Below are 24,565 nucleotides of genomic sequence, written 5' to 3' on the forward strand. Positions count from 1 at the left end.
CCACCGTGCTGCTAGGATCATGGGGCTTTGGAGCCACACTACTCTCTTTAGATGGATGGGTTAACGGCAGCTTTCCTCCAGTAGTGTCCTTTGGGGGTCAGTGCCAAAACCACTTCAAATGTGCAAACCATAATCCCCCTCTGACATTAATATTTTCAGATGGAGGTAAGCAGGGGGTACGGTGGAGGGGGGCGGCAATGTAAGCAAGGACTTTCTGGCTGGCCTTGTTTCATGCTGGCAGTGGTGATGGACACTATCACCATTACTCATGGTGCAGGCATGTTCAGAATGTATTCTTAGCCCCCGTCTTCCTATCAGTCACTACAGAAAGGTTGGAGGGTCAAAAAATAAAGAGGTAACCAGTCTGCGGGGCTGTCTCCACCACCGCTGTTTACCAGGGAGGGGGTGATATTTTAAACCTGGGAGAGCTCACATATTTACCCCAGTGAGCCTGACTGACCTTGCCATTTGTTGTAGTGAAGACGCTGGAGGAAGCTGGTAGAGAGAGAGAGAGAGACTACTTGAAGTCGCTTACGGCATTTGCAGATCGAAAAACAGTCCACAGAAGACGATTATCACAACAGAAGACGACTGGGTTAAACGGGAGATTTGAGGGACAGAGGCGAGAATAGAGGAGAGGAAACTTGGGGGAGTTGAGAGGTAGCCAGGCTGAGCTGACTTCTACCCCAGAGGGGGAGTTGCAGTTGCCGGCCAGGGCAGGTCCCGGAGCCGGCAGGGCTGGCCCTTCTGCTTCTCCACCTCTATTCCTTCCTCCTTTTTACTCCTCCTTCTCCTCCCTTTTACCATCTACCAAACTGCTGTGCAGTGAGGACCCTTCAGGCAGAGAGCATTGAGCAACACAGGAATGCTCAGAAAATCCTGCCAACTAAACTCCATTGCTGCAAGTGAGTGAAACTCCAGAGGCTGTGCCTTTCAGAAGAGGACCTCCACTGTCATTGTTTTGTTTTCACATTCATTTTTTTTTTGTTCCACTCACTGGTTGAGTGCCCCAGAGAAACTGAGGGTTTTTTTATACACTTTGTTTTCCTCAATTTTCTCAATTTGTGTTTTTGTAAACCGGAACAGTGGCATCCTTTTCAGTAGCACGTTGCAAGGACCAGCTCCACTCACCCAAGATGAGCCGCTGGCTGAAATGCACTTCCATGCACTTTGTAGGTATTCATTGTCAGCTATATGAGTCCATCACAGCTTCTGTTGTGCCATTATCACAGAGTGAATTACTTTGAAAGGTGCTTTGTAACAAAATAGTAATGCAGTGGAGAAATAATTTTTGTGGAAAATCGGGCAATAATCTTTGGATCAGTTTAGCGACTTATTACTTCCTTTATAGTCATAGAATATTGCACGTTATCAGAATATGTGCATGGCATTTTGTAAAGCATTCGTTTCAGTTTTTTTCTTCATTGCTTAGCAACTCACTTGAGTCTTGTTCCCAGAACTCTTGAGTGTGCTCTGTTCCCATGCTTTGTAGCCATCACTCACAGGGGAGGTTTTCTATAACTGTAATCTAACACATTCTTGGCACATTCTGCAAGTCTGTCATTGTATAAAAAGAGAGAATCGCATTGTTTTTGCATCATAAATTAACAAAATTATAGTTATTACTCTACCAAATACATGTTTACATGGACTGGAGCATTTGTTTTGGTTTGGGGAGTGTTGTCAATCATGTCTAATTTCATTGTCTCCGTCAGAACACAGACTGGAACAAGTACGATGATCGGCTAATGAAGGCCGTGGAACGCGGCGAAGTAGACAAGGTATCTGCAGTGCTCGGCAAGAAGGGCATCATCCCCACCAAGCTTGATGTGGAAGGCCGTTCAGCGTGAGTAAACACAAGACGCACACACACGCATGTATACAAACGCATGAACGTGCTGGCATCTGCGGTGCCTTTTTTGTGTTTCTATAAATGCTGAGCAGCACAAACGCTGAACCTTGTAGTGTTTGGCACATTCCACAACATTCCTGAACCCCCGTTTCCAAAACAAGTATAAAATGGAAATGCCTTTACAATGAAGTCACTCTTTACTAGTATAATAGTTTCACCTCGTATGTTCTTTTATGACGGCGGTGCCAATTCTTTAAGTCCAATAAAAGCAATCCTGAATCTTCAGACAGAAATTTCGACATTAAACCTTCATCGAGCTTGAGTGCGTATGAAAAGCGATGGAGTTGCAAATAACAATGTCTGTTTTTGTTTCCAAAAATGTCCCTTTTCTTGTCCGTCAAGCTGGAGGTCAGTGTGGGAGTTTGTCTAAAGAATGTTTGCGGCCACTGAAGGCTTGACCACACTGGCCCAAGTCTGTTTGTGTAGTCCTCACAGGAAATGACTCCCTGCAAAATTCAGATCACATCCACTGTGGTGCTTTTAACACAAAGTAATACATTTGGACCCAGCTGCAGTCCACTATCTCGAAGGACCACGATTAGTATATATTTTACTCCTAACCGAACCAATCGAACTGAAAATATGTAAATAGACCTTGTGTTGTGGTCCTATTAATGACGATGATGAACGAGTAACCAAGTACCTGCTTCTTTAAATGGCTCCAATGGGCATTGTTGTGGCCTGTTGGAGCCATTTAAAGAAGCAGGTACTTGGGTTTTTTCTTCCTAAATTTAACCAGATTCCAACACCAGCATGCGAGTCCTGGCGCCTCCAGTTTAATCCTAGATATATGAAGAAGTTGCTGTGCTTCAGGTTTATTTTGACAAAGGCTTTGTTACAGCATATAACTGGAGCAGCATCAGATCCCACAACCTAAGGTGCCAAAGTATTTTCAGCAGTGTGTGAAATATTCTAGTCGCACCATTGCACAGTCCTGTGATTGTATACGTGCACGGTTGCAAAAACAGAAACATTTAAATATCTTGTCTCTTAAAAGTGGCCTGGCATTTAAATACAGAAACTTACAGTGACAGAGGAGTTGGTGCCCAGACGTAACACAAATCATTTAGTAGAACAATTAAACTCTCGAATCAACCCGTCACATCAACTTGACATTTATGGGAAGAGGTCACAGATTTGCCAAGTATGCCCCCAAACAAAAGTGAACCACATTCGCAACTCAGCAAGTCTGCTTATAGTTCAGTGGGCCACACACGGGCTAACATGTGTCTGTGGCATTCTGGCCTCCACAAAAACCCAGCAAAGGAATGTCAAATGATGATCCCTTGTAATCATCATCCTCCGTAGGGGAAACTAATTACAAATCGTAGCCTCCAATATATAATTTGATGTTCCCCAGATTAACCTCACCGTATTTATCTAATGAATTCAGCTCTAACTGTTCTATCATGGCTTCCAGCTGAGTAAATGTTTTACGTCTTTCTGCCGTGGCTTTAGCTGGCTTCCAATGAAGTTAGTCCACCCATCACACCTGCTCACTCTGTGCAGTTGTGAAAATGTGCTGACAGGGCAAAAGGAGGCCCTATGACGACACCACAAATCTGGCGGCGTCTAAAGATACTGGGCTCGTCCCTATTGTTTGTGAAGAGTAGTTAATTTTATGCTTGAGTGTTTTTCAAGAGTAACAATGCTATGTTGTGAGATTCACACTCGGATCTATGTCATTTCGACTTGATCATATGACCGGCTATAATTGGGGTGAACCATTAATCATTTTCAAATTTAAATAATAATTTTAGCAAATTGCCAATAGTGCAATTTCTATATCGATTGTTCTGTGTTCTTTTTCAATTTCAGAATGCGACACATAGATGTTAGAATCAGATTAGCAGATTAGTAGTTCTGTGGATGTGCTCCATCTTGTATTAAATCTCTAACACAATAAATATTGAACTGAAGCTTGATCTAAGAAGTTATATTGCAAATTCAGTGAAATCTCATTAAGATATTTTACCCAAATTATTTCCAATAAACATCCAAGACAATCTTTTAAACCTTGTTAGAATTCAGAAGTTTGATAAGCAATCCTAAACAGCATCACATTTATTCCATTAGTGGAAAATATCAAGGCATTGACGTACTGTAGAAGGACACAGTCAACGTGTCGTGTTTCTCACAACCTGATACACGGAAGTAAATTGTGCTTTCACAGAATGTGTCTCTTGGTAATTTTTTTTTTACCAGGTATTCTTTGCTGCTTCGGTAGCACTTATATGGAGATGTAGGAGATGGTGGAGTAATCAAAGTATATGAAATGCGTGGAGGCATAAATACTTAACAATCTTACATGTTTTTCATTCCTGTTCCTTCAGAAACTCCATTTATGTGATTCAGCTACCAGCCAGTTCACTTTTCCCCTATTCACTCCTCTAAAAATAGCAACCAATAATTGTAGACCGTGGACCTGAGAGCTGCTAAAGGCACAGGTGTGACGTTAATGTAGCTGTGGAGAGTTTGGTCTTTTGCATATAATCATAATGGAAGCTCGAGTTGAAGGCAGATTCCTCACGTCCCTCATGGAATAACTCAATGTTCTGTCTCAGCAGAAAATCACATTATTTGGATTACGTATCGACTGTGGCCCATGAACTTGACGATTCATATCATCTGACCACCCACAATTTGAAAGCTCTGGTCAGCTTCCTGACTGGTGTTTGCCATCGAGAGGTCAGGACCCTCTACTGCTCCCCGACAGAAGCAGCGTCTCATGGCCATCAACACTGCTTTTAATACCCGCGCCAGTGTTGAGGTGACAGCCTAGCTGTCTCCTTGGCAGATACTTCGGGGTTAGTGTTTAAACAGGTTCATGTGACTTGACGGGTGACAGACTGAGATAGGTTTACATAGAAGCGCCGTGCAGACCGTCATGGCTTGTAGGCGTCAGTGCTGCTGCAGGTTAAATCAGAGCAGGGTGAGCGGGAATATTACCAGTCAAAGTGACCATTACTTGTTGTGGGGCAACTGCTTCATTGAGTCTGAAGTACACAAAGGAATATGCAGAAATTGTGTGAATTAAACATAAATACAAAATGATCTTTTAAGCCAAATTAGTTTCTCCGACCTTAGCTAAGAAGCTAAGAACATCATTAGAAATATTTGAATTTGGAATGTGATTAACAGGCCATTTTCTTATGTCGCAGGATGCAAGTTAGACAGAGAAGACAGAGTCAAAACTGTCGCTATAATTGTCATTGTGTAACAGTGAGATTTCTATTAAAGCGGAACTAGACCGGAAGTTCCTATTATCACTGTTTTTTTTGGTGTGTATCTGCGTCATTACCTTGTTTATGAAGCCTGACGGTTCGAAACAAACAGTTCAGCCATTGCTGAGAAAGTTGTGTTTTATTGTAATCTCGGGGCTCAACGAGATCACTGAAAATCCCGTTAACGTTACGTAAGCAGCGGTTCTCCTGAACAACCGATCGTCCTGCTCCGGGCACTAGTCCGGGCACATCCGGTTACGTACATTGAACCGCAGAAGAAGAATAACGTCCGTTGTGGAGGTGTTTCACGAGCAACAGTGTCTTCTGACTCTGGGTCTGACTCCGGTTTAAAGTCATAAAGGGACTGCGGCGGGGAGTCGTGACGAAGCTATTTTTAAACACTGTTAAAACAATGTTTTGATAATGAGTAGCAGTGCATCCGCCGCTCCAGAGGGGGGCGCTGCGCTTCTGAGAGCTGACGTGATAGATTACGTCACTTCCAGATACCTGGCCAATCACAACACAGGTGGGAAGGCTCTACGCTGGCTGGCCAATCACAACACACTCTGTCTTCTCAGCGAGATTTATGGCTAAAAATAGCTCGACTGACAAGCGCTTCGAAAAGGACAGATTTCAATCGGCTCGTTTACATCAACTAGGAGGATTTTGACCATAAAAACAAGTTAATATATGTAAGTAGACCTCCATAACTCACATATATGTGCAACAGGACCACTCTATGTGACCTTTAACATTGAATTCCAACATAAAAGAAAAAGCTTGTTTGAGGTGTGGGACCTTTAAAGATGGAAAATAAATCAGGGGAAATAGAAAGCTGTAGTGTTTGTTACCTTTTATAAAAAAAAAAAAAAATTATTATTCCAATGATAAAGAACGAGACAGGAAGCAGAAACCTATCAGAAAATGATGTTCGTGTAGCTCTTGGAGTTATTACAGGTTGATGTTTCTTGTTATTTACCTCCAGAATGCTGATCCTGCTGATAGCATGGAGCCAGGTGTCTGTTAGCTGTCTCTCTCTCTCTCTTGTCCTTAAGTTTCACCCTCATCCCCTTCTCTGTATACATATCTGCCCTCTGCTTCAAGCCCTGTGCCGCCTTTTTTTTTTTTTTTTAAGTTTTTTCCGCCTGTCCTCTTGTTCTCCAGGTTTCATTTGGCTGCAACACGAGGACACCTGGAGTGTCTTAATCTCCTTCTGGGACACAATGCTGATGTGACTGCCACTGATGCCACAGGTGAGCAAAGGCTTCATCGACGGTGTGTCGAAGCAAACCTCGCAAACCCCACAGACGCAAAGCACTCGTGGACAACACTGGACATGTTGCTTCGCTGTTTCAGTGTCTGAAGGCTTTGTTCTTGACTGGTATTGTTACAGTGGCTATAGCCGGAGACACATTCGCGTTTTTTTGCAGTCAACTCGGGCGGTGATGTCACTCCCAGTTCTGACATCCAACATTAAATGTAAATGGAATGCACCACAAGGCATTACTGTGAAGCTGTGTCTGTACTTGCCTTTTTTATTATTTAGTTGTTACACAGAAGCACCGTTTATTTTAAGGTATTGACTGTTTACAATACGCGTTTGCTGACTGAAAATAAACCTCAGCCTCACACATTGCAGGTGTGATGTCATTACCACATGTTTACATTCTCAATTAAGGTCAATGAAGGCACTTCTGCCAGAGCATGTTGCAGGAAGAGCACAACGATAGAAAACTGGCTTTGTTTTTGATGTGTGTGTTTACAGAATACTTTCATGGTTCAGTAACTGTGCACTCACTCATGTTGTTCATAACATGACGTTATCTCCTCTCCATAGCCCTTAGTTCTGGTGTGAAGGTGCCCGATTACAGTATATTGAATTTGAGGCAGCATAATGGATGAGGAGGGATTTAGTAAGGTGTTAAGTAGGACATAATATTCCAGGCAACTCTCTCTATCTCTTCACCTTTGGGCTTCCATGTGGAAGTGTCATTAATTAGACTCCTGATTGAGTCATTTGGAAACATGTGGTGTCCGAGCAAACCTCTGCGTTAACAGCAGGGATTAAATTTAAGTGCAGCAATGATTTGGATTGTTTTGGAATCAGTCCAGTAACTTGTTATGAAAACTATTGTTTCATACCCATCAAAGTCAAATATTGTATATCGGTGAGGTCTACCAAATGTCTCATACATTTTCTTAACTTTGTCTGTACGTTGCTTCATGCTGTGGCATGTTGTTGCCGCCTGTTCATTAGTGAAATAGTGTGGCACCAGTGGGAGGAATATTTAAGTGAAGAAAATGGGGAAACCATGTGTAGAAGATAACCGCAGTAATGCTACTATGGTCAAAAGCTCCGCAGGGAAATTCATGTACATCAATGACTTGCACATGCAAACCTCACAACTGAAATTTCTGATTTGTCACTTTCAGGGAAAAATGTTCTTCACCTGGCTTCAAGAAATGGACATTCTATATGTGTGCAGAAACTTTTACAGGTAAATCAAGTCAACTTCATTTGTAAAGTACCAGAAAACAACATGCTGCTCTATAAGTGCACTAAACAGAGAGAGTCTGGGCCCTATTTATTATAAAGACAAAAGGGAAAAACTCTACAGTTCATGTAATGATCAAGCACAAAATCACAAATTCACCCACGTTTTCAAAGGTTATGTGCTTAACTCTCCTCGCCTGTTGAGTCCACCACAAGGGATGTTGCCCGTCCTCGCTGATTTGCTGGAACTGTTCTCATGCACATCCTCCTTTTACTGATAAATGTGATACTCCACCTCACTGCAAAAGTTCAAGACTGTTTTATTTTCTGTTTCCATTCAGCTGTGTTGTGTATCAACACGTTCTGCTCTCTGAATGTCTCACTGAGGCAGTTTCCCTTTAAGCTCCTTTAAATCACTGCTGCCAAACAGCTCTGGCAGTTGTGCCCTCTCCAGATTGGTCAACAGAAGGCTCGGTTTGAGTCACTATGGACCGCTGGAAGATTTATGTGTTTACAATGAAGTGGCTACCTCTGTAATATTGTGCTCTCATTGCGTTGTAGCCCTTCCCCTGGCCTCCCCATCTCTTGCACGGCAGTGATCTAACAGAGGTCATGGCTGTTGGGGGGGTTGGGGGGTTGTCAGTGGTGTTGACAAGCCTTCCCTCCTGCAAACCTGCTGTCCATTCTTGGTGCCGTCATCACAGCAGACATAGCAGCTGGACACATCACCCGCTGCCCCCCCACCACCTCCACTATCCTTCTGTCAACCCAAACCCAGAAAGTATAGGGTATCCCCCTCCTGCATGCTCCATCGTCGGCTCCCATTGCTCCTGCAGCGCCTCCACGCAGCCACCCCCCCCCTCCCAAGCTTTGTCATTTGAGCGTGCAGCTAATTTTTGTACCGTGTTGCTAGAGAGAGTTGAGTTTTTATAGTGGGGGGGGGTCAGAGCTTGCTGGCAAGCTTACCCAGCAACATCAGGCCCCTGTTAGCATTTGGTTCTCCTGGCTTCCATAGCAGGCCCTCATCACCACAGTGTCACTGTAGTCCAGCCAGCTCACTGACTGTGCAGAGATGTCACAGCTTAGCATATTAGCACTGCACATGATCTGCTGTGCCAACGCGGGTTCGACTGCCAACATTTGGCACTTGAGACGCCAGTGTAAAAAGAATTACTTGCATCCTGCGTTTGATTTAATGGACGACAACCAAGTGTTTTCTCCTTTTTTTTTGTTTTTGTTGAATAATTGGTGAAATGTAACAGCCTTGTAAAGTCGGCCACCTGCTCCCCTTCACAAACGTGACTGATTGGGCATTTATTTTTCATTCTTTTAGCTTTCAGTAATGAAAATCTAGACTCGTGTAAAATAGTTCACGAGTAAACCAGGTCAATATCGTTATCCACTCAAATAATGGTTATATTTGAGCCACTGAATTGGACACATGGGCTGTAATGTAGAGGCAGTTACTCAGACCCAGTTACAATGTTAGTGACTGACATGATTACATACTTAAACGATTTAGGCCTGCAGCTTCAATTGTAGTCTGCTGATTAGAGGAACAGTAATTGTCTTTTGATCAATGCTTCAACATTGCAGTGTTTGATGTTTTTCTTTCTTTCCTTTCTTTTTTTGATTACTGAATTATTCTCATCATTGTTCACAGAACCCCTGTAGTTAAGCAGTTGGAGATCTGTGTTGCTGGATTAGACTGTCTCTACTAGATGTATTATGATAAATGTTTTTTTTATTATTATTATTGAAAGATAAATAACATTTTTCACAATTTATATTAAAACTATTGTTATTTCATTCACAGCATAATTGTCCAGTTGGAAATGTGGACCTTCAAGGAAGAACAGCTCTACACGATGCTGGTAAGACTCGACCCGGCTTCACTTTAGTGCAGACGCCTCTGTTGATGCTACGTAGTCTACTTTACACGTCAGGACAGTGTGACAGTCACCCTGCATGCACCCTTAAACTGTGGCAGCTATGGATGGCAGCCCTCAGTAATTTGATTATACACACCTGTGTTTTTCCTTCTGGGTCTGGTCACAATGTCTGCCGTGAAAATGGCACATTCTGAATCTCTGAAACGAAACTCCATTATCGTACCCTTTGTTCAATCTACTCTGGTGTTGACTCCACTCTTCTGTACTCGAGCACTGAAACTACTTATCTAATTAATTATTAATTACACCAGGAAATATATATATATATATATATATAACAAATGAATGAGAAGAGAATTCTATATAATGTAAAATCTGTGTCGTGAGAACATGTACAACAGGCGAGGAATCACGCATACAAACTATTGGAAAGACACTATTACAACACAAGTATTATACAAGTAAATGATGATCCTGTGACATAAAGTGATGCTTGTGGCTGTTTTAAATGGAGACCCACACCAGACGAGCTTGCATACATGAGTAATGTGATTGCAGCATGCCTGTTTTTCTGGGTGCGTCCACGTCGCACTGAGATGACGATACCTCAGCTTTTTGGAATGCAGTATGGACTTTCGGCTCCTCTTTTTTGATACTCGGGCCAATAAGTAGGTTGAGCTGGTGTTTGTCCACTCTCTGACCCTCCTGATGAAGCTCCTGAATCAGTTTTTGAAGACTTAATCTGTCTTTGTTTTCTTAACACATTAATTAATTCACTGAAGCTACAGCGACTCCACTCATCTCAGCAGCTCCCACATGTTGGTTGCATAATAATGACAAAGTGCAATCACATAAGTGCCTTGTTGTTGAAACGCCTCTTTTTTTAGATGCTACATGTCACTGTCCTCAGGAATGATGATTGATTCTGTCAGTGAAGGACACGGGTCCACGCCGTCACTTTTCTTTTCTGTGTTCCTGAGAACAGAAGTGATAACGGTTGTTTCTTCTCTCCTCCAGTAATGGCGGGCTGCTCATCCAGCGTGAAACTTCTCTGCGACAGCGGGGCCTCTGTGAACACCACTGACTTTGTGAGAACTATTACGCCGCCTCATTGCACACAGTGTGTTTTAATGGTCTCCTCCAACAGTTTATTTTTCATTTTCCAATCCACTTTCAAAAGTTGTCTTTTGAGAAAAATGGTATGAATGTGCTAGCGCTTAAAAGGCTGACACCTTGATGGCAATCAGCTGTGTTGTTTCTAAGGGTCTGATAGAGCAACATGGTTCACTACATCTTAAATCTGTGTGAATGAACTCTATATACTGAATTTTTTTGTTTCTCCGAGCCTTTTCTGTTCTGAAATGACATATTGACAGTTATGATTGCTCTGTATGTGGCAACAGTGTATTGTGGTGGGATATTGTGTACTTCTGTGTGTTTTATGTGTCTGTCTTTGCTTTTTCTCCAGGACGGCAGAACACCCCTGGTGCTGGCAACCCAGATGTGTCATTCTCGCATCTGTCAGCTGCTGCTGGAGCGAGGGGCCGACATCACCATACGGGACAAACAAAACAAGTAAGAGACGCCACAGTCTGTGGGTTTTGTTTTTGTTAGGTATGGGCAAAAACACTATTTGAATAACTGCAAATCTGTCAAGATTTGGCCTGTGACAGATGGTGTTATGTTGAGCGTGTACAAAAGTCTGCGTAGCTATTTGTAATGTGTATTTTCTAAAATTACACTAGTAAATATGTGCTAACTTTGAGTGTTTCACCAAAATCAGCAAGACTATACAAACCTTTTTAACAAAACCTGAATTGGACAAGTGATAATGTAAGTGAAAGTAGGAATGAAAGAAAACAATCCAAGTTTTGCACACGTACAGTATCTGTCGATGACAAATCGCCCAAAGTAAATTGCACTACGCCGTTGGTGTTTTTAGGCGTTTTTGCTCATAGACTCTGTTGACTCCCTCAGGACTTCGCTGATTCTGGGCTGTGAATATGGCTGCAAAGACGCCGTGGAGGTGTTGCTGAAAAGCGGCGCCGACGTGAAGGCGGTGGACGGCGTGGGTCACGACGCGTTTCACTACGCTCGTCTCAGCAAAAACCAGGAGCTCCTTGCAATGGTTAAAAGTTACCTGGACAAAGCAACCAGAGGTAGATGGGGAAAAACAAGACCAGCATGATTAGATTAGAATTAATACTGAGTGCAACTATAACTAAGTTGGTCAATAAAGAAGGACAGCCTCTTAATCTTTAACTTTTGCCTGACAAATGATTGAGATTGAAGTGTGTTTAGTTAAATCTTGATTAAACATGTTTTAATGAGAGCAAATATATTAAGTTTTCTTGGAAGAACACGTTTGTAGACTCTTGTTTGCTTTGTTTAAGCGACACTATTTGTATGTTTATTATTAATGAATTGGATTACTTCCTGGTGACAAAATGTGGCTGCAGTTTGGAAAATATATTGAAACCTTAAAGGTGCATTATGTAATAAATCATAAAATCCTCCTAATATGTCACAGAGACTCTGGAATAATGTTCATATAACAAACTGAACTCACCAACAACAACAGTACAGACAAAATATTTGCATAAAAAAATATTTTGCAGAATCATGTTTATGTTTTGAAATCATATTTTGGCATGTGGCGCCACCTACTGCCATCTACCAATCATTGCAGTCGGTAGAGTCTCAGCTGCCGAGCAACCATGGGTTGCCAGTTACGTCAGAAAACGAAACCTAAAAGACGTCGGTATTTTGAATTTGAATGTCGTAACCGTTTTTGGCCACATTCTTACATATGGCACCCTTAATAAACGCAGGCAAATAACCATGTACGGTTTATTTTTTAAATTTCAACTTGTTTGTTACTACACTGTATATTTACAGTGTTTTAAGGTTTAAAATGTTATAACTGTGTGAGAGACGCATAAACATTGATCGTTCCTCATCCATGAGCCAAATAAGTGTTTTCTTTCAACACTTAAGTTTTAGTTTCTCATGTCGTCTTCAGCCACAGCCTTTACTCAAGTATTTTGTGTTTGTCTTTCTTGTGTGTGTTCCTTTACCTGAAATAGGTTCTCGAGAAATGCTGTTCTTCAAACATACAATCTTTTTTGGCAAATCCTGACACAGGGGAGGACAAATGAAAACTAATCTTGGGGTTTATTTGGTTTTGTTGCAGATAAAGAGGCTGCAAAGCTGGAGCAGTGGAAGCGACAGGTAAAACCCTGCAGTTTTTCACTTTCCTTCCTCAAAATAACCATTCATGTAACCTACTGTAAGGAGAAGCTGTTCCTCCCCACAGTGCATTAAAATACCTTATTGTTGTATGTGCAGCATGATGAGAATAGCAATCAAGTGACATTTGTGTGGCTTTGATTAAATGCTTCATTAATGATGTGGAAAAATGCAGTTTCCTCATTACTCAAAGATGCTATTGGCATTAATAACTCATAATCCTTTCTGTCGGCGTTCAAATGCTGAAACACAGCGTATCATGAAAAACATGGGATTCTATTTGCGTATCGCAACATTTTCCTGGACCTCCTTTGGACCCGGTGCTAACATTCATCCTGAGTGAAAGCGCTAAGCAAAGGTCGACTGCCATGGGTGATGCTGAACAGTTTAATATTAAAATGATACTTAAAATTGCTTTAATTACAAAAAAACATGTTCAATAAACACACTAAAATGAATGTGTAAACTGAATAATAATAATGATAATAAATTATTATAATAAATACATGAAACAGGACACAAGTAGCCAATTTCCATCCAGTTTTACTGCTTTATCTTCCACATGAGGGTCATGGGGAGTGCTTGGACATACGGCGATAGTCGGTGGTCACACCCTGGACAGTTCATCGCAGGGCGCAAAGTTCTTGAGACCAAAAATGTGTAAACTTACATAAGTTAGCAGTAATCTTAATGAGAATTAAAATTAAAATGACAATAATGGCCCATAGCAGATTATTTTGAAAATGGCAAAAATCCATCTTTCACTGATTTAATCAGTCAACTTTTGGCACCAAGTGAAGGGTTTTAAACTGAAGACACCCAAATGTGTACTGAATGTGTCCTGAGGTCCAATCACTCAGCCACCGCAATATAAATGCTAATCAACATGATTCCTCTCTCTCTCTGTATCTCTCTTGCATACATATACGATCTCGCACACACAAAGACACAGACTCGTTAAAAACATAATTTCGTCCTCGTAAACAACTGAAATTCCATCAGTGTTTGTAAACAGTGAGGTGTCGGTGAAATTCAATCACAAGTGGACACAGGAGACGCATTCAGGAAGCTGTGTGTTTATGATCAGATCTCTCAGGATGGATTTTAACACCAGGTCTGAACAGAATCTAAGAGTCAGCCGTGTCGTGTTGCGCTGCCTTTTCATGTCTCAGACCCCTATAAGTTATTGGCTGCTCACTTGTACTCAACTGCCATCTAGTGCTTACAAGCGAGACCTGCTCCGCGTGCCGCCCCAAGATCATGGTAACGTTGTGACCTTCTAAAACATAGTTGTAATTAACAACGCCGTCTCATCCTCAGTATTCTGTGGAGAGATCAGAGGCAGCTGAGGCTAACAGAAGGGATGTGATTATACATGTAAGTGTCTCAGGCAGACAAACGCTGTTTCTGCTTCAATAACACTCGTACTAAGGGGGGCTGTGCTGAGGCTCCTTCAGCTTTGTTGTTGTTGTTGTTATGTCTGTCAAATTCTGTGATCATTGGCGTTTGGATGTTTGGATGTTTTCTTTTGGGGGACGATTTACGATTAAGTGATTTGAGAAATGATTAAGTGCACAGCGCTGTAGTCTGCTGGTGAATCTGTAGACCCTGCAGCAGCTAAAAATCTTTCTTGGTGTCACTCCGTAATTGCCTGTTATATGTGTGTATATATATATACACACACATGCATATACGTGTGTGTATATATATATATATATGTGTAATTGTATGTGTGTATATTTATATATATATATGTGTGTCTATATGTGTATTTCTTTATCTGTCCATCTATCTTTGCTTTCGAACAGTTTAAAATATCAGAATCAGAATCAGAATCAGAATACTTTATTAATCCCCGGGGGGAAATTGTTTTTGTTCCAGATGCTCTGTGCAAAGTAAGAAGAAATACAGCATGCGGAAACAAGAGCTAGATATACAGATGTAAATAAAATAAAATAAAATATGTAAATAAAATAAAATAAAATAAAGATATGTGGTTTTGTCAATACAGTGTCCAAGAATAATAATAATAATTGCATGTTAGAATGACGTTTTTTTTTTATTGATGGATGTGTGTGGTAGGACCTGGAGAGGCAGAATGAGACCCTGCAGGAAAGTCTCAGGAAGTACCACCAGGAGCAGAGAACCCTGTTAGACAAGGTCAACACACTACAGCAGCAGCTCTCGCAGGTAAATGACACACTGCACACAAAGCAGCACAACCTTTGTCTCGCACACTCCTCATTTAATATTGACTCGTCTTTGTCGACCTCATTCCCCTCTGGACGTTTCCGTGTCAAAAAATGAGGAAAAAATAATAATTAAAGTTGATTTAAATTGATTGAAGTTGATTAAAATACTGCTCTTTTAGCTTAAAGTCACTTGTGCCAGGATAATTAAATTATTCTTGATTTAGTGTGTAGGAGTTGTCTAATCATAGGTTGTTGTTTTTTTCGGGCAGATCCGTCTTACAAAACGTATTTCTTCCGTAAAATACTAATGACTCAAATTCAGTCTAATATCATGTTTTCAAATATCTCACCTGCAGGAGAAGATGACTACAGAAGACACTCAAAAAGAGGTATGAAACAAAACTAAAAACCCAGGAATTGTAAGAATCTTACAGTTTGATTTAACAAACCTTTCACTTCTTGTTTTTCAGAAGGAACATTCAAAGGCGCTGCTCAGTGCAAAAGAGCGAGAGGAAGGTGCTCGAGGTCCAGAGACTGTCAAGGTCCAGCTCCGAAGCACTATGGTCGGTTGTAGTAATTATAATTAAATAGAAATATATGTATTTAGTTGTAAACTAATAACTACGTGAATGTGCTTTCTAGAAAATGCGTAAAAACACATGTAGGATGATTATAGTCAGTTCCTGGCATCAACAGGTCTTTTTTGATCAATCTTTCTACATATTAAGAATAAATGTTTGAAAGACTAATCAAGTCACTGTGTTCACAGGGGGATTACTCTGGGCAGTCTGTCATCAAAGGTCAGCCACGCTCTGATCAAGTTATTTCATTATATCTCACCAGCAGATTTTGTGTTGGCTTTAAATGCTTTATTTGTGTTTTGCAGGCAAAGAAAACATTTTAGTCAAACAACCGCACAGCATGGACTCTGAGCAGGTACATTTTTATTTTTGGCTTGGCTTATTATGTCTGAAATGAAGTGTTATTATTATCATTATAAATTTAAGCAGCCTGTGTCAACTATAAATACAGTATTTACATCCTGATGGTTTTTGTTACGGTCTTCAGCAAAATAGTATTATTTTGTCATGTTACTTCACGCCTTTTTGAGAAATAGGGGAGAAAAAAAGCTGAGGTGATCCGGTAGAACATTTTCTGAATATAATCATGTGCTGCTCTGTATGTAGCTGGCTTTCTGGAAACAAACATTACTTTATCACATGTGGTGAATTTGTATAAATGCGATGTGTCTCTTTCTCTACAGAAGGTCCAAAATCATGCCATGGTGCGTTCACTGTCCAGACCTCTAGAAAAGAGTCAATCCACTGTGGGATGGGACGTCTCTGGTGAACTGGATGCCCTGAGACACGAACTCGAGGCAGTCAAAAGAAGACAACACGCGGCAGAGGAAGAGGCGGCGCGGCTTCAGTCTGCCCTGAACCGTAAAAACAGAGAGTGCCAAGAACTGGTTCAGAGTCGCGATATCGTCCAGAAACAGGCTGACCAGCAGGTTCAGGAGCTGGAGGACGCCCTGGGAGATGTCCAGAAGAGGATGCTGGATTCAGAGTGCAAGGTCAAGCAGCTGCAAGCCCACGTGGTTGCCGTAAAGGAACACTTAGGAGGCCAGGCAAACGAAGAACTGCGTGTCCAGCTCCAGGATATCAAGGTGAAATACGAGGGCGCTTCAGCTGAAGTGGGTCGTGTTCGTAACCGCCTCAAACAAAGCGAGAAGGCCCTGGAGGAGTACAAGTCCAGCGAAAGCCACCTAGCAGTGGAGGTAGACCGGCTGAACCAAGAGCTGGGAGCTCTGACCGGAGAACGAGATGAGCTTGCAGAAACCTGTTTAGCAATGCAAACCCAGCTGAAGGAGACCCAGGCTAAACGTGGCAACACGGTACCAGCTGAGAAATTTGACAACATGAAGAACCTGCTGTCTAACGCAGTTGACGAGAAGGAGCGGCAGCTTGCGGAGCTCAGAGAAGACTATGACCGTGTGCTGGAGGAGGTGGCAGAGCTCCATCGGAAGCTGGACTGTCCGTCGTCGCAGGGAGGATCGGCGGCGATGTCTGCTGAGGAGCAGGAGCACATACGGTCGGTGCTTGAAGAGCAAAACGCTTCGCTGAAAAGGAAACTCGTGGATGTTACCACCAGAAGCCAAGCTCTGATCGAAGACGTCACAGAGAGCGAGGAGGAACGGGACGCCCTACGAGATCAGCTGGACGAGCTCAGCAGCAGGATTGAGACGGAATTCGTATCCATGAAGGACCACGATGAAGTTCGCAGGAACATGGTCACTGCTTTGGAGGAGATGGAGGACAAACTGGTGGAGGCGAGCGAACGTTACGGAAAAGCAGAGGGACAAGTCCAGCAGCTTCAAACTGAGAGGGCCACACTGCAGGAGAGCATCAGGAGTGTCCAAACTGCCAGAGACCGACACCAGAGCGAGATGGACTCTCTGAGGTCTCAAAATGTCGATCTGAAGAAGAAACTTGAACTGCTCGAGAAGAGGTGTGAAGAAAGAGATAAAGAGTGTGTGCAGCTGACCTCGCAGAGCCAGACTCTGAAACAGAGCCTGCAGGGCGACTATGTTTCCAGGCAGCAGCACGAGCAAGTGAAGATGGAGTTCAGCTCCGCCTTAGAGAGTGTTAAAGCTGAGAAGTTGAAGTTGGAGACCAAGGAGAAGAAACGTGTGGAAGAAGTGAAGAATGTGAAAGAAGGGAATGCCAAGTTGAAAGAAGAGTTGGATAAAGTTCTGTTGGACGTGAAAAAATGTTACATAAGCACGAAAGACCACAAAGCTGCCACAGACAAACTGAATGCTGCTGTGGTCGAGGCAGAGAAGAGAACAAAAGAATCATCAGATATGCATGTACTGGCTCAGGAGGAAACGGTAAAACTTACCCAAGAGTTGGAGGCACAGAAGAAAGAACTCGATACGATACAGGAGGCGATCCAGTCCAGATTTATTCCGCTGACGGCCGCCGCAGAGAAAGAACACTCTTACAGTGCCCAAGTGAAGGAGTTGACAGCCAAGCTGTTGGAAATGGAGGAGAAGCATAGCAAAGAAAAGTGCGCTGGAGAGGGCAACAGGGAGGAGAAGGAGAAACTCAAATCCGAGGTAGAATCTCTTCAAAAAAGACTAGACACTGCCTTAGTTACCACTGAAAAGCACAAGAAAACGGAGGCAGAGTTTGTGTGTAAATTGGAGGAATTGACTCAGAAGTTGGCCAATATGGAGCAACAGCACCATGAGCTTAATCACCAGAAAACTGATCTTCAACAGCAGAATGCCCTCTGCAAGTCTCAGATCCAGAATCTCCAGGAGCGTCTGAAATCAGAGTTGACACGGATAGCAACGTACGACACGGAGCTCAAAGCGCTCAACGATGCTATGCAGCAAGCGCAATCTGACTGCAAGAAAGCGAAGGAGGCTCAGCAGGTGGAGGCCCAGAGGGTCGGTACGTTACAGAAAGAACTGCAGGAGCGCCGTGGAGATCAGGCGTCTCTGCTGCAGCAACACTCCAGGGCAAAGGAGGAGATGGAGGCTGAAGTGGCTAAGCTTCAAATGGCTCTCCGCGAAGAGGAGGAGATCAACGCCCAGAGGGCCGAAGACGTGTCCGCCCTGCAATCCGAGCTCCTTCGGGCCACGCAGGCTCTGGAGGAGATTCGCTACAAGGAAGAGCAGATGAACCAGCTGAAGAAGGAGAAGCAGCAGCTCGAGGAGGACGTCGCCGACGTGAGCAACAAGCTGCTGAGCGCAGGAGAAGAGTGCCAGGAGGCCCGTCACCAGACGAGACGAGCGAGGGAGGACGAGAGCAAGGCCCGCACAGACGTGGAGAATCTCCAGGAGAAGGGACGAGCCATCGAAAGAGAAATCCGAGAATTGAAGGAGCGATACGACGAGTCCCTGGGCACCATCTGTGATCTTCAGAGGAGGATTCAGACATCGGCTCAGCAGACTGAAGCTAAAGACAAGAAGGTAGAGAGACGATGTCATTGTAGTTACAGACTCCCCAGTGTTCTGTCATGGTTTTATTAACCACACAGCTAACGGTATAAATATGACAATCCACTATTTCAAAGTATTTGTCGTTTACGGGCTCTTGGGGAAACTCGCAGGCCAATAATGAAATGAATGATGACTGAGGTGAATTCATAAACGGGGCCATTGTTAATGTTCTCAATAAACTCTGTCAGAACGTCCACCAAGAAAACGGCCTGAAGGGAATGTTCAAGTTCAAACATTTTATTGTGTACTTTGTGAAAGAAAATGTGTTTAGTGAACAATGTCATGACAAAATTTGTGCTCGTCAGATCACAGAGTTGCTGACGGACGTTGAGCGACTGAAGCAGGCTCTGAACGGTCTGTCACAGCTGGCGTACACGAGCAACGCGCCCAACAAAAGGCAGACGCAGCACATCGACACGCTCCAAGCCCAGATTAAAAGCCTTCAGCAACAGCTGGCTGTGAGTTGTGGACACAGGTCGCATATTAACGTACACATTAGAGGGAAATCACATCACAGAAAATATCGGAGCAACTGATCTGTAGAAGGATTTACAAACCAGTGAAGTGATGATGATGATGATGATGCTATCTTTGTGTCTCTCTTCCTTGATCAGGATGCTGAGAGGCAACACAGAGAGGTGGTTTCAATTTATCGAACTCATCTTCTCAGTGCAGCACAGGTAAATTCTCTCAAGAATTTGTAAAAAAAAATGTTTTCAAGGCCCTTGAAAGTTTTTGGAAAATGGCCCTAAATAGACATAGGTCATTGAAGTAAGAAGTTCAGTTGATATTTAGGTAAACGTCTGCCTCGTTTGTTGCAACGTCACCTACTGTTTCATGCCCCACAATGCTTGATGTACGTAGACTAGACCTACGCAGGACAAACGTCAAGTCATAATTACTAGCGATTCCATGCAGAACAATGAGCGAGTAAAGTTGAGCATGAGAGCAAATGACGACGTGATGCCCGGGAAATGAAAATTCCAAGATCTCTGACTCGCCAAAGAAAAATAAAGACCGACTTTGACCCAGATTCCAAGGACAATCACTTATTGCGCTCCCATTTTAAGCTAAGTATTGGCGGCACATTTGGTCCTTGAATTTGAGGGACTTAGTCCAGGAAAGTCCTTGAATTTGATGTCAACCAAGGTGTGTGGACCTTGGATGGATTCTTTGGATCCAGTCGATCTAAAACTTAACCTCTGTGTTACTCTTGCTACAGTACAGAAAAAAGACATGGTTTAAGTTGAGAAATTTGTCCAAACAATTCCATTTTCGAGCTGCTGTCAGACACCACGTCAAAATGTTTGGTTGAGAGCCTGCTGTTTGAGTTTGAGTGTTTGAGGCAGAGACTGGGGAAATGTGATCATATCATTAATGGGTTTAAATTCTGTGGGAGGCGACAACTCATTCATCAAGAGGAAACATAAAAAGGTTAAAAATAACGAGATCTGAACTCAAGTGTTGTGTGTGGCGAGTCCTCGTCAACGGCGATGAATATGCAGGGATTAAAACTAACTTTTTTCACCACCGTCCCAGAAACGTCCCGAAAAACATTTTTTACATTTTGAGTTGTTACTTACTGATAATATAATAAAAACACAATACATTATGTTGATAATAAATAATATATTTATTTCCAGACTAGATTTGTTGTGTTGTAGATGACAACCAAAACACCTCAGTCACAGAACTGTGGTCTACCGGACCTAATGCCACTACTCCACTGTTTAGTGACTGCATTTAGTGTTATAGTCGTCATGAGAAGGTCATGCAACGCTAAGGCTGGCGGGGCTTCATTCAGTGATTGAAACAAACATGTCAACATTAATGAAATGTTTGCATGCAGTGCGGGCGCGCAAAGCAGACGGCAGCGCTGCGGCTCGAGCGGCGCACAGTGAGAGAGGAGCAGTTTCTGCGTCTCACTGAACAACACAAACATGAGCGCGCAGACATTTACCTTTTCACATAAGTATTTCCCAACCGACCGGGAACCCGTTCTGGTTCACAGAAAGTATTGAAAACTTAAGCAGAAAAATTCAGTCAGTCAAAATTCTCTTTTCGTCCCGTGGTCGTCCCGAGAGAGAATATTGATCGTCCCGATGACAATTTTAATTTGAATCCCTGGAATATGATGAATTATTATGATGATTATTATTATTATATGTCGTGTTTGTTTTTGTCTCACAGGGACACATGGACGAGGACGTCCAGGCCGCCTTACTACAGATCATCCGCATGAGACAGGAGTTTGTGTGTTAAAGCTTCTGCTTCTGACTCTCCAACATGTTTCACAGTGTCCGTTTTGCTGTGGCCCCTGTGGGTGCCCACCATGTGTTTTTGTCTTCCTGCAAAGTTTCCTCTCACAGGAAGTCCTCGGATCATTTTTTCTTCACTTCCCAAATATCCAGTCAGTCATGTTTGACTTCGTGTAAAAAACCAAGTCTGCAAACACGATTCCATACGTTTCTTTCAGATCTTTCATCGATGATCAAATTTCCCCCTCGTGGATTAAAACCCATTCTGTTCAGTAATTTGGAAGTTATTTGAAACGTGGGTCACCTCTCGGATCACTCGGTCGGCTGAAATGTAAAACCAACATGAACCCTTTTGAAGACCACTTTTCACATTCCCACCTCGCAGTCAGCTCTCATACAGTGTTTTTTTTTTGTATTTAACAGCAATTTGTACCAGAATTTTTAAAGGTGTAGGTTCACATTATCTTTCATTGCTTAAACACAGTGAGTGTACCAATTTGAACAAGTTATTTAATACCATTATTATAATGATAATAATGATAAGAATTCCCTGTGTTCATACTGGCACTGAAGGAAATCCAACACCAGAATGAGTGCGTCCAACGTTAAATGGATTGTGCCTCTGGAATGAAGTGTAGACTTTAAAGTTAACAGGGCATCAACTTAACGTCCTCATAGAGTGGTCAAAGTTGATATTAAAAAAGTTATTTGTTAAAAATGCAAATGCCATTTTTAACAAATAACTTTTGTAACCCAGTTAAAGGTTTGTTTAAAAGTTGACCTTCAATTGCTTTAAACTCAGTTTAGAAATCTTTTTTTTTTTTTTTGCATTGTTCTCAAAATATGCTGAGCTCACTCACTCGGATTCGCTGAGTCATCAGATCAGCAGGCTGTGATGAGCATTAGCTTCCCTTCAAAGCTCAAAAACCAACAACCTGAAAATAGAGTGGATCATTTTACCATATAATAACAAAGGAAGGTTTTTTTTTTGGTTTTTTTTATTACAACAACAAATGATAAACTAAGTATAAATTTCAATGAAAGAAAATGTGAATCTATCTTTTAACCTCGTTCATGTCAGTTCGAACATTTCAGCTTCTTTCTTGAGCCATTTCAGTCGGACCCTTTTTTTTTAATCTTCCGTAGGTCCAAACCCTCATGTTTTATCTCTAAATAATCCAAATACCAAAGACCTGAAGTTAATCTAAAAGTCATTGCGGTCGACGGTTCGGAGACAGTTTGTGGTCGATTTGGAAGAGCGAGTGTGTGGTGGTGGTGTGTGTGTGTGTAAGCGAGTTGGTTGTGCTGGATTTGAGTCGTGGAGTCATGTTGCGGTGGGAATCTCTTGCTGTGTCCTACAGGTTGCAGTGGCACGTTGTCCTTTTTCTTTTTTCTTTTTGAAACCAGAGTGTCCTCTAGTGGTAAGACTTGGCAGGCCAAGTTGATAGATAATTGTAATAACCAATGTAGGGCCCGCGGGGTAGGCATTTTTTTTTGTGTGTGCGTTTGGAAGCTGTAATATCTGCAACACTGGGGGGGAAAACGATAATATGAATCTGAATTGTGGAGGTAAAACTAATTAAACTACTAATATTTAATGCAGTGAAGTTTATTGGCAGCAGAATTCCTCTTTGTGTGGACGTTGCAGCTCTCCCACAGTGAAGCTTGTGTAACCCCTAAAGCTCACTCTTTGCGACTCTTCGCGGTGTCGCGTCGCGGGCGTTTGGGCGATTGTCGAGCGAGTCTCCTCGCGCCTTTACACTGATATATTTTTCATAGCTTTGTACTACTTTAAATAAACAGTGTGACAATTCTGATCATTCAGCAGGTCTGGAAGTAGAGCGGCACAGAACGCGTTCAGGGTGATATTTTACTGTAGGAACAGAACAGATCTGTCGTTATTAACGAAATAATTACGTGAAGCACTCCTGCCTTTCTCCGTTAGCTGAACTCTCTTTTGCCGAGTCATATTTCACGATCTCTGTTTTTCTAAGCCAAAAAAAAGAATGTGTTTACACCAACAGATTAATGAAAATAATGTTATTTGCATTTTTATGATGCAGGCTTTAGAGAGCGACACTAATTCTTTCAGGTATTTCTTTCTGTCTGTTCTCCCACGTCTGGTCAGTGTAAACTATAGATTTAATCCAGTTAAATGTCTCAAAAAAAAAAATAACATACTTAAAACAGTTGAAATTTGTTGTTTCCTTTGGCAACATCATTTGTGTTTGTGAGTCAATAATACAAAATCAATAAAAGTGCCTAACATAGAAAACTACATTTGGGTCAGTGTTTTTTTTTTTTTCTTTCTTTCACAATTTAATGTTAAATGAAATGAATGACACAGGATGATACTTTTTTCACATCATCAAACGTGTGCTACTCCAGTACAAAATTCATGTATCTGTACTTACACACACATTCTACTCCACTACATTTACTCTAACTATCTTTGTTTCTGTTTATTACCAAATAAAAGCAGAAGAAGAAGAGTTGGTAATGGTCTGTATTTATATAGAGGTTTTGTAGTCTTCATGAGCTGTTTTACACTATAGCACACGTGTCAAACTCAAGGCCCGGGGGCCAGATGTGGCCCGCCACGTCATTTTTATGTGGCCCGCGAGTGATTAATTGGTCTTAAAAATCTGTGTTAAAATAGGTCTATGCTGCTTTAAGGTGTGCGTTGACCATAAACTACATTTCCCACAATGCATGGCCACTGCATCCACCAATCTGAGCGACCAAGGTGTTCAGATTCAAACCATCTCCTTATGTGGTTTGAAACAATTTTGGAAAAATCCGATCTAGATATAATCTTATATCTTATATAAGATTTTCCAAAATTGTTTAAAAAAAAATCAGATCTGGATATAATCTGGATAAGCTGGAAAATCTGATTAGGAGCGGCAAATCTAAACAAGGTCTTGTTGTTCAAGTTTCCCCTGAGCTGGCTAATATTTAGCGGAAGTTGTGAGCGATGCTCTATGTGCACATAATCCACTGTGATTGTCTTTTCTTTTTTTTAAATACACATTTCAGCCTGTGGAGGGCAGCATTTCACCTCACGAGTGTCCAGCCTGTCAGAAATCATTATGAGAGGAAGAAGAAAAGTGGAGCTGAAAAGACTTGGAAGACGACAAACATCTGCTTTCATTGAGACGCTGAGTTTGCTACAGCGACTCTGTGTCCAGCGAGAGTTACGTAGTGCTGCTTTAAGTTATACGTGTGTGTGTGTGCGTGTGTGTGTTGTTCTTAGCTTCCCACACTGTGAGAACACTTGAAGGTCATGTGGTTTCACTTTAAGCACAATCAACCCAGGAATGAGAGTGAGCAGC

At 42.1% G+C, this 24,565-nt stretch overlaps 1 protein-coding gene across 3 annotated transcripts; it reads left to right on the top strand.

Moving 5' to 3' along the window:
* The first annotated feature begins 405 nt into the window (after positions 1-405).
* Positions 406-23,510, top strand: uacab (uveal autoantigen with coiled-coil domains and ankyrin repeats b). Of its 3 annotated transcripts, XM_083900521.1 has the most exons (20): positions 406-905; positions 1,087-1,172; positions 1,716-1,846; positions 6,301-6,389; positions 7,570-7,634; positions 9,447-9,504; positions 10,540-10,610; positions 10,991-11,097; positions 11,500-11,681; positions 12,716-12,753; positions 14,092-14,148; positions 14,854-14,961; positions 15,320-15,352; positions 15,434-15,526; positions 15,733-15,763; positions 15,850-15,899; positions 16,228-18,942; positions 19,278-19,430; positions 19,587-19,652; positions 21,163-23,510. In XM_083900521.1, the coding sequence occupies exons 1-20, from the start codon at positions 866-868 to the stop codon at positions 21,232-21,234; spliced, it is 4,245 nt and encodes a 1,414-aa protein (XP_083756647.1). In that variant the 5' UTR covers positions 406-865; the 3' UTR covers positions 21,235-23,510. The 3 variants fall into 3 exon arrangements, with proteins under 3 accessions (XP_083756647.1, XP_083756648.1, XP_083756649.1); XM_083900522.1 differs by lacking the exon at positions 14,092-14,148 and having other exon boundaries at positions 407-905; XM_083900523.1 differs by lacking the exon at positions 1,087-1,172 and having other exon boundaries at positions 407-905.
* Positions 23,511-24,565: the final 1,055 nt, after the last annotated feature.

Source organism: Microchirus variegatus, assembly GCF_963457635.1.
Source record: "Microchirus variegatus genome assembly, chromosome: 14".
Classification (NCBI taxonomy): domain Eukaryota; kingdom Metazoa; phylum Chordata; class Actinopteri; order Pleuronectiformes; family Soleidae; genus Microchirus; species Microchirus variegatus.

What these genes read in the sequence shown, in the direction of transcription:
- uacab (XM_083900521.1), top strand. Translation starts at nt 866, where the DNA reads ATGCTCAGAAAATCCTGCCAACTAAACTCCATTGCTGCAA. An exon ending in ACTAAACTCCATTGCTGCAA is followed by an intron (nt 906 to 1,086) that starts GTGAGTGAAACT and finishes AAACCGGAACAG; the next exon opens with TGGCATCCTTTTCAGTAGCA. An exon ending in TGGGCAGTCTGTCATCAAAG is followed by an intron (nt 15,764 to 15,849) that starts GTCAGCCACGCT and finishes TGTGTTTTGCAG; the next exon opens with GCAAAGAAAACATTTTAGTC.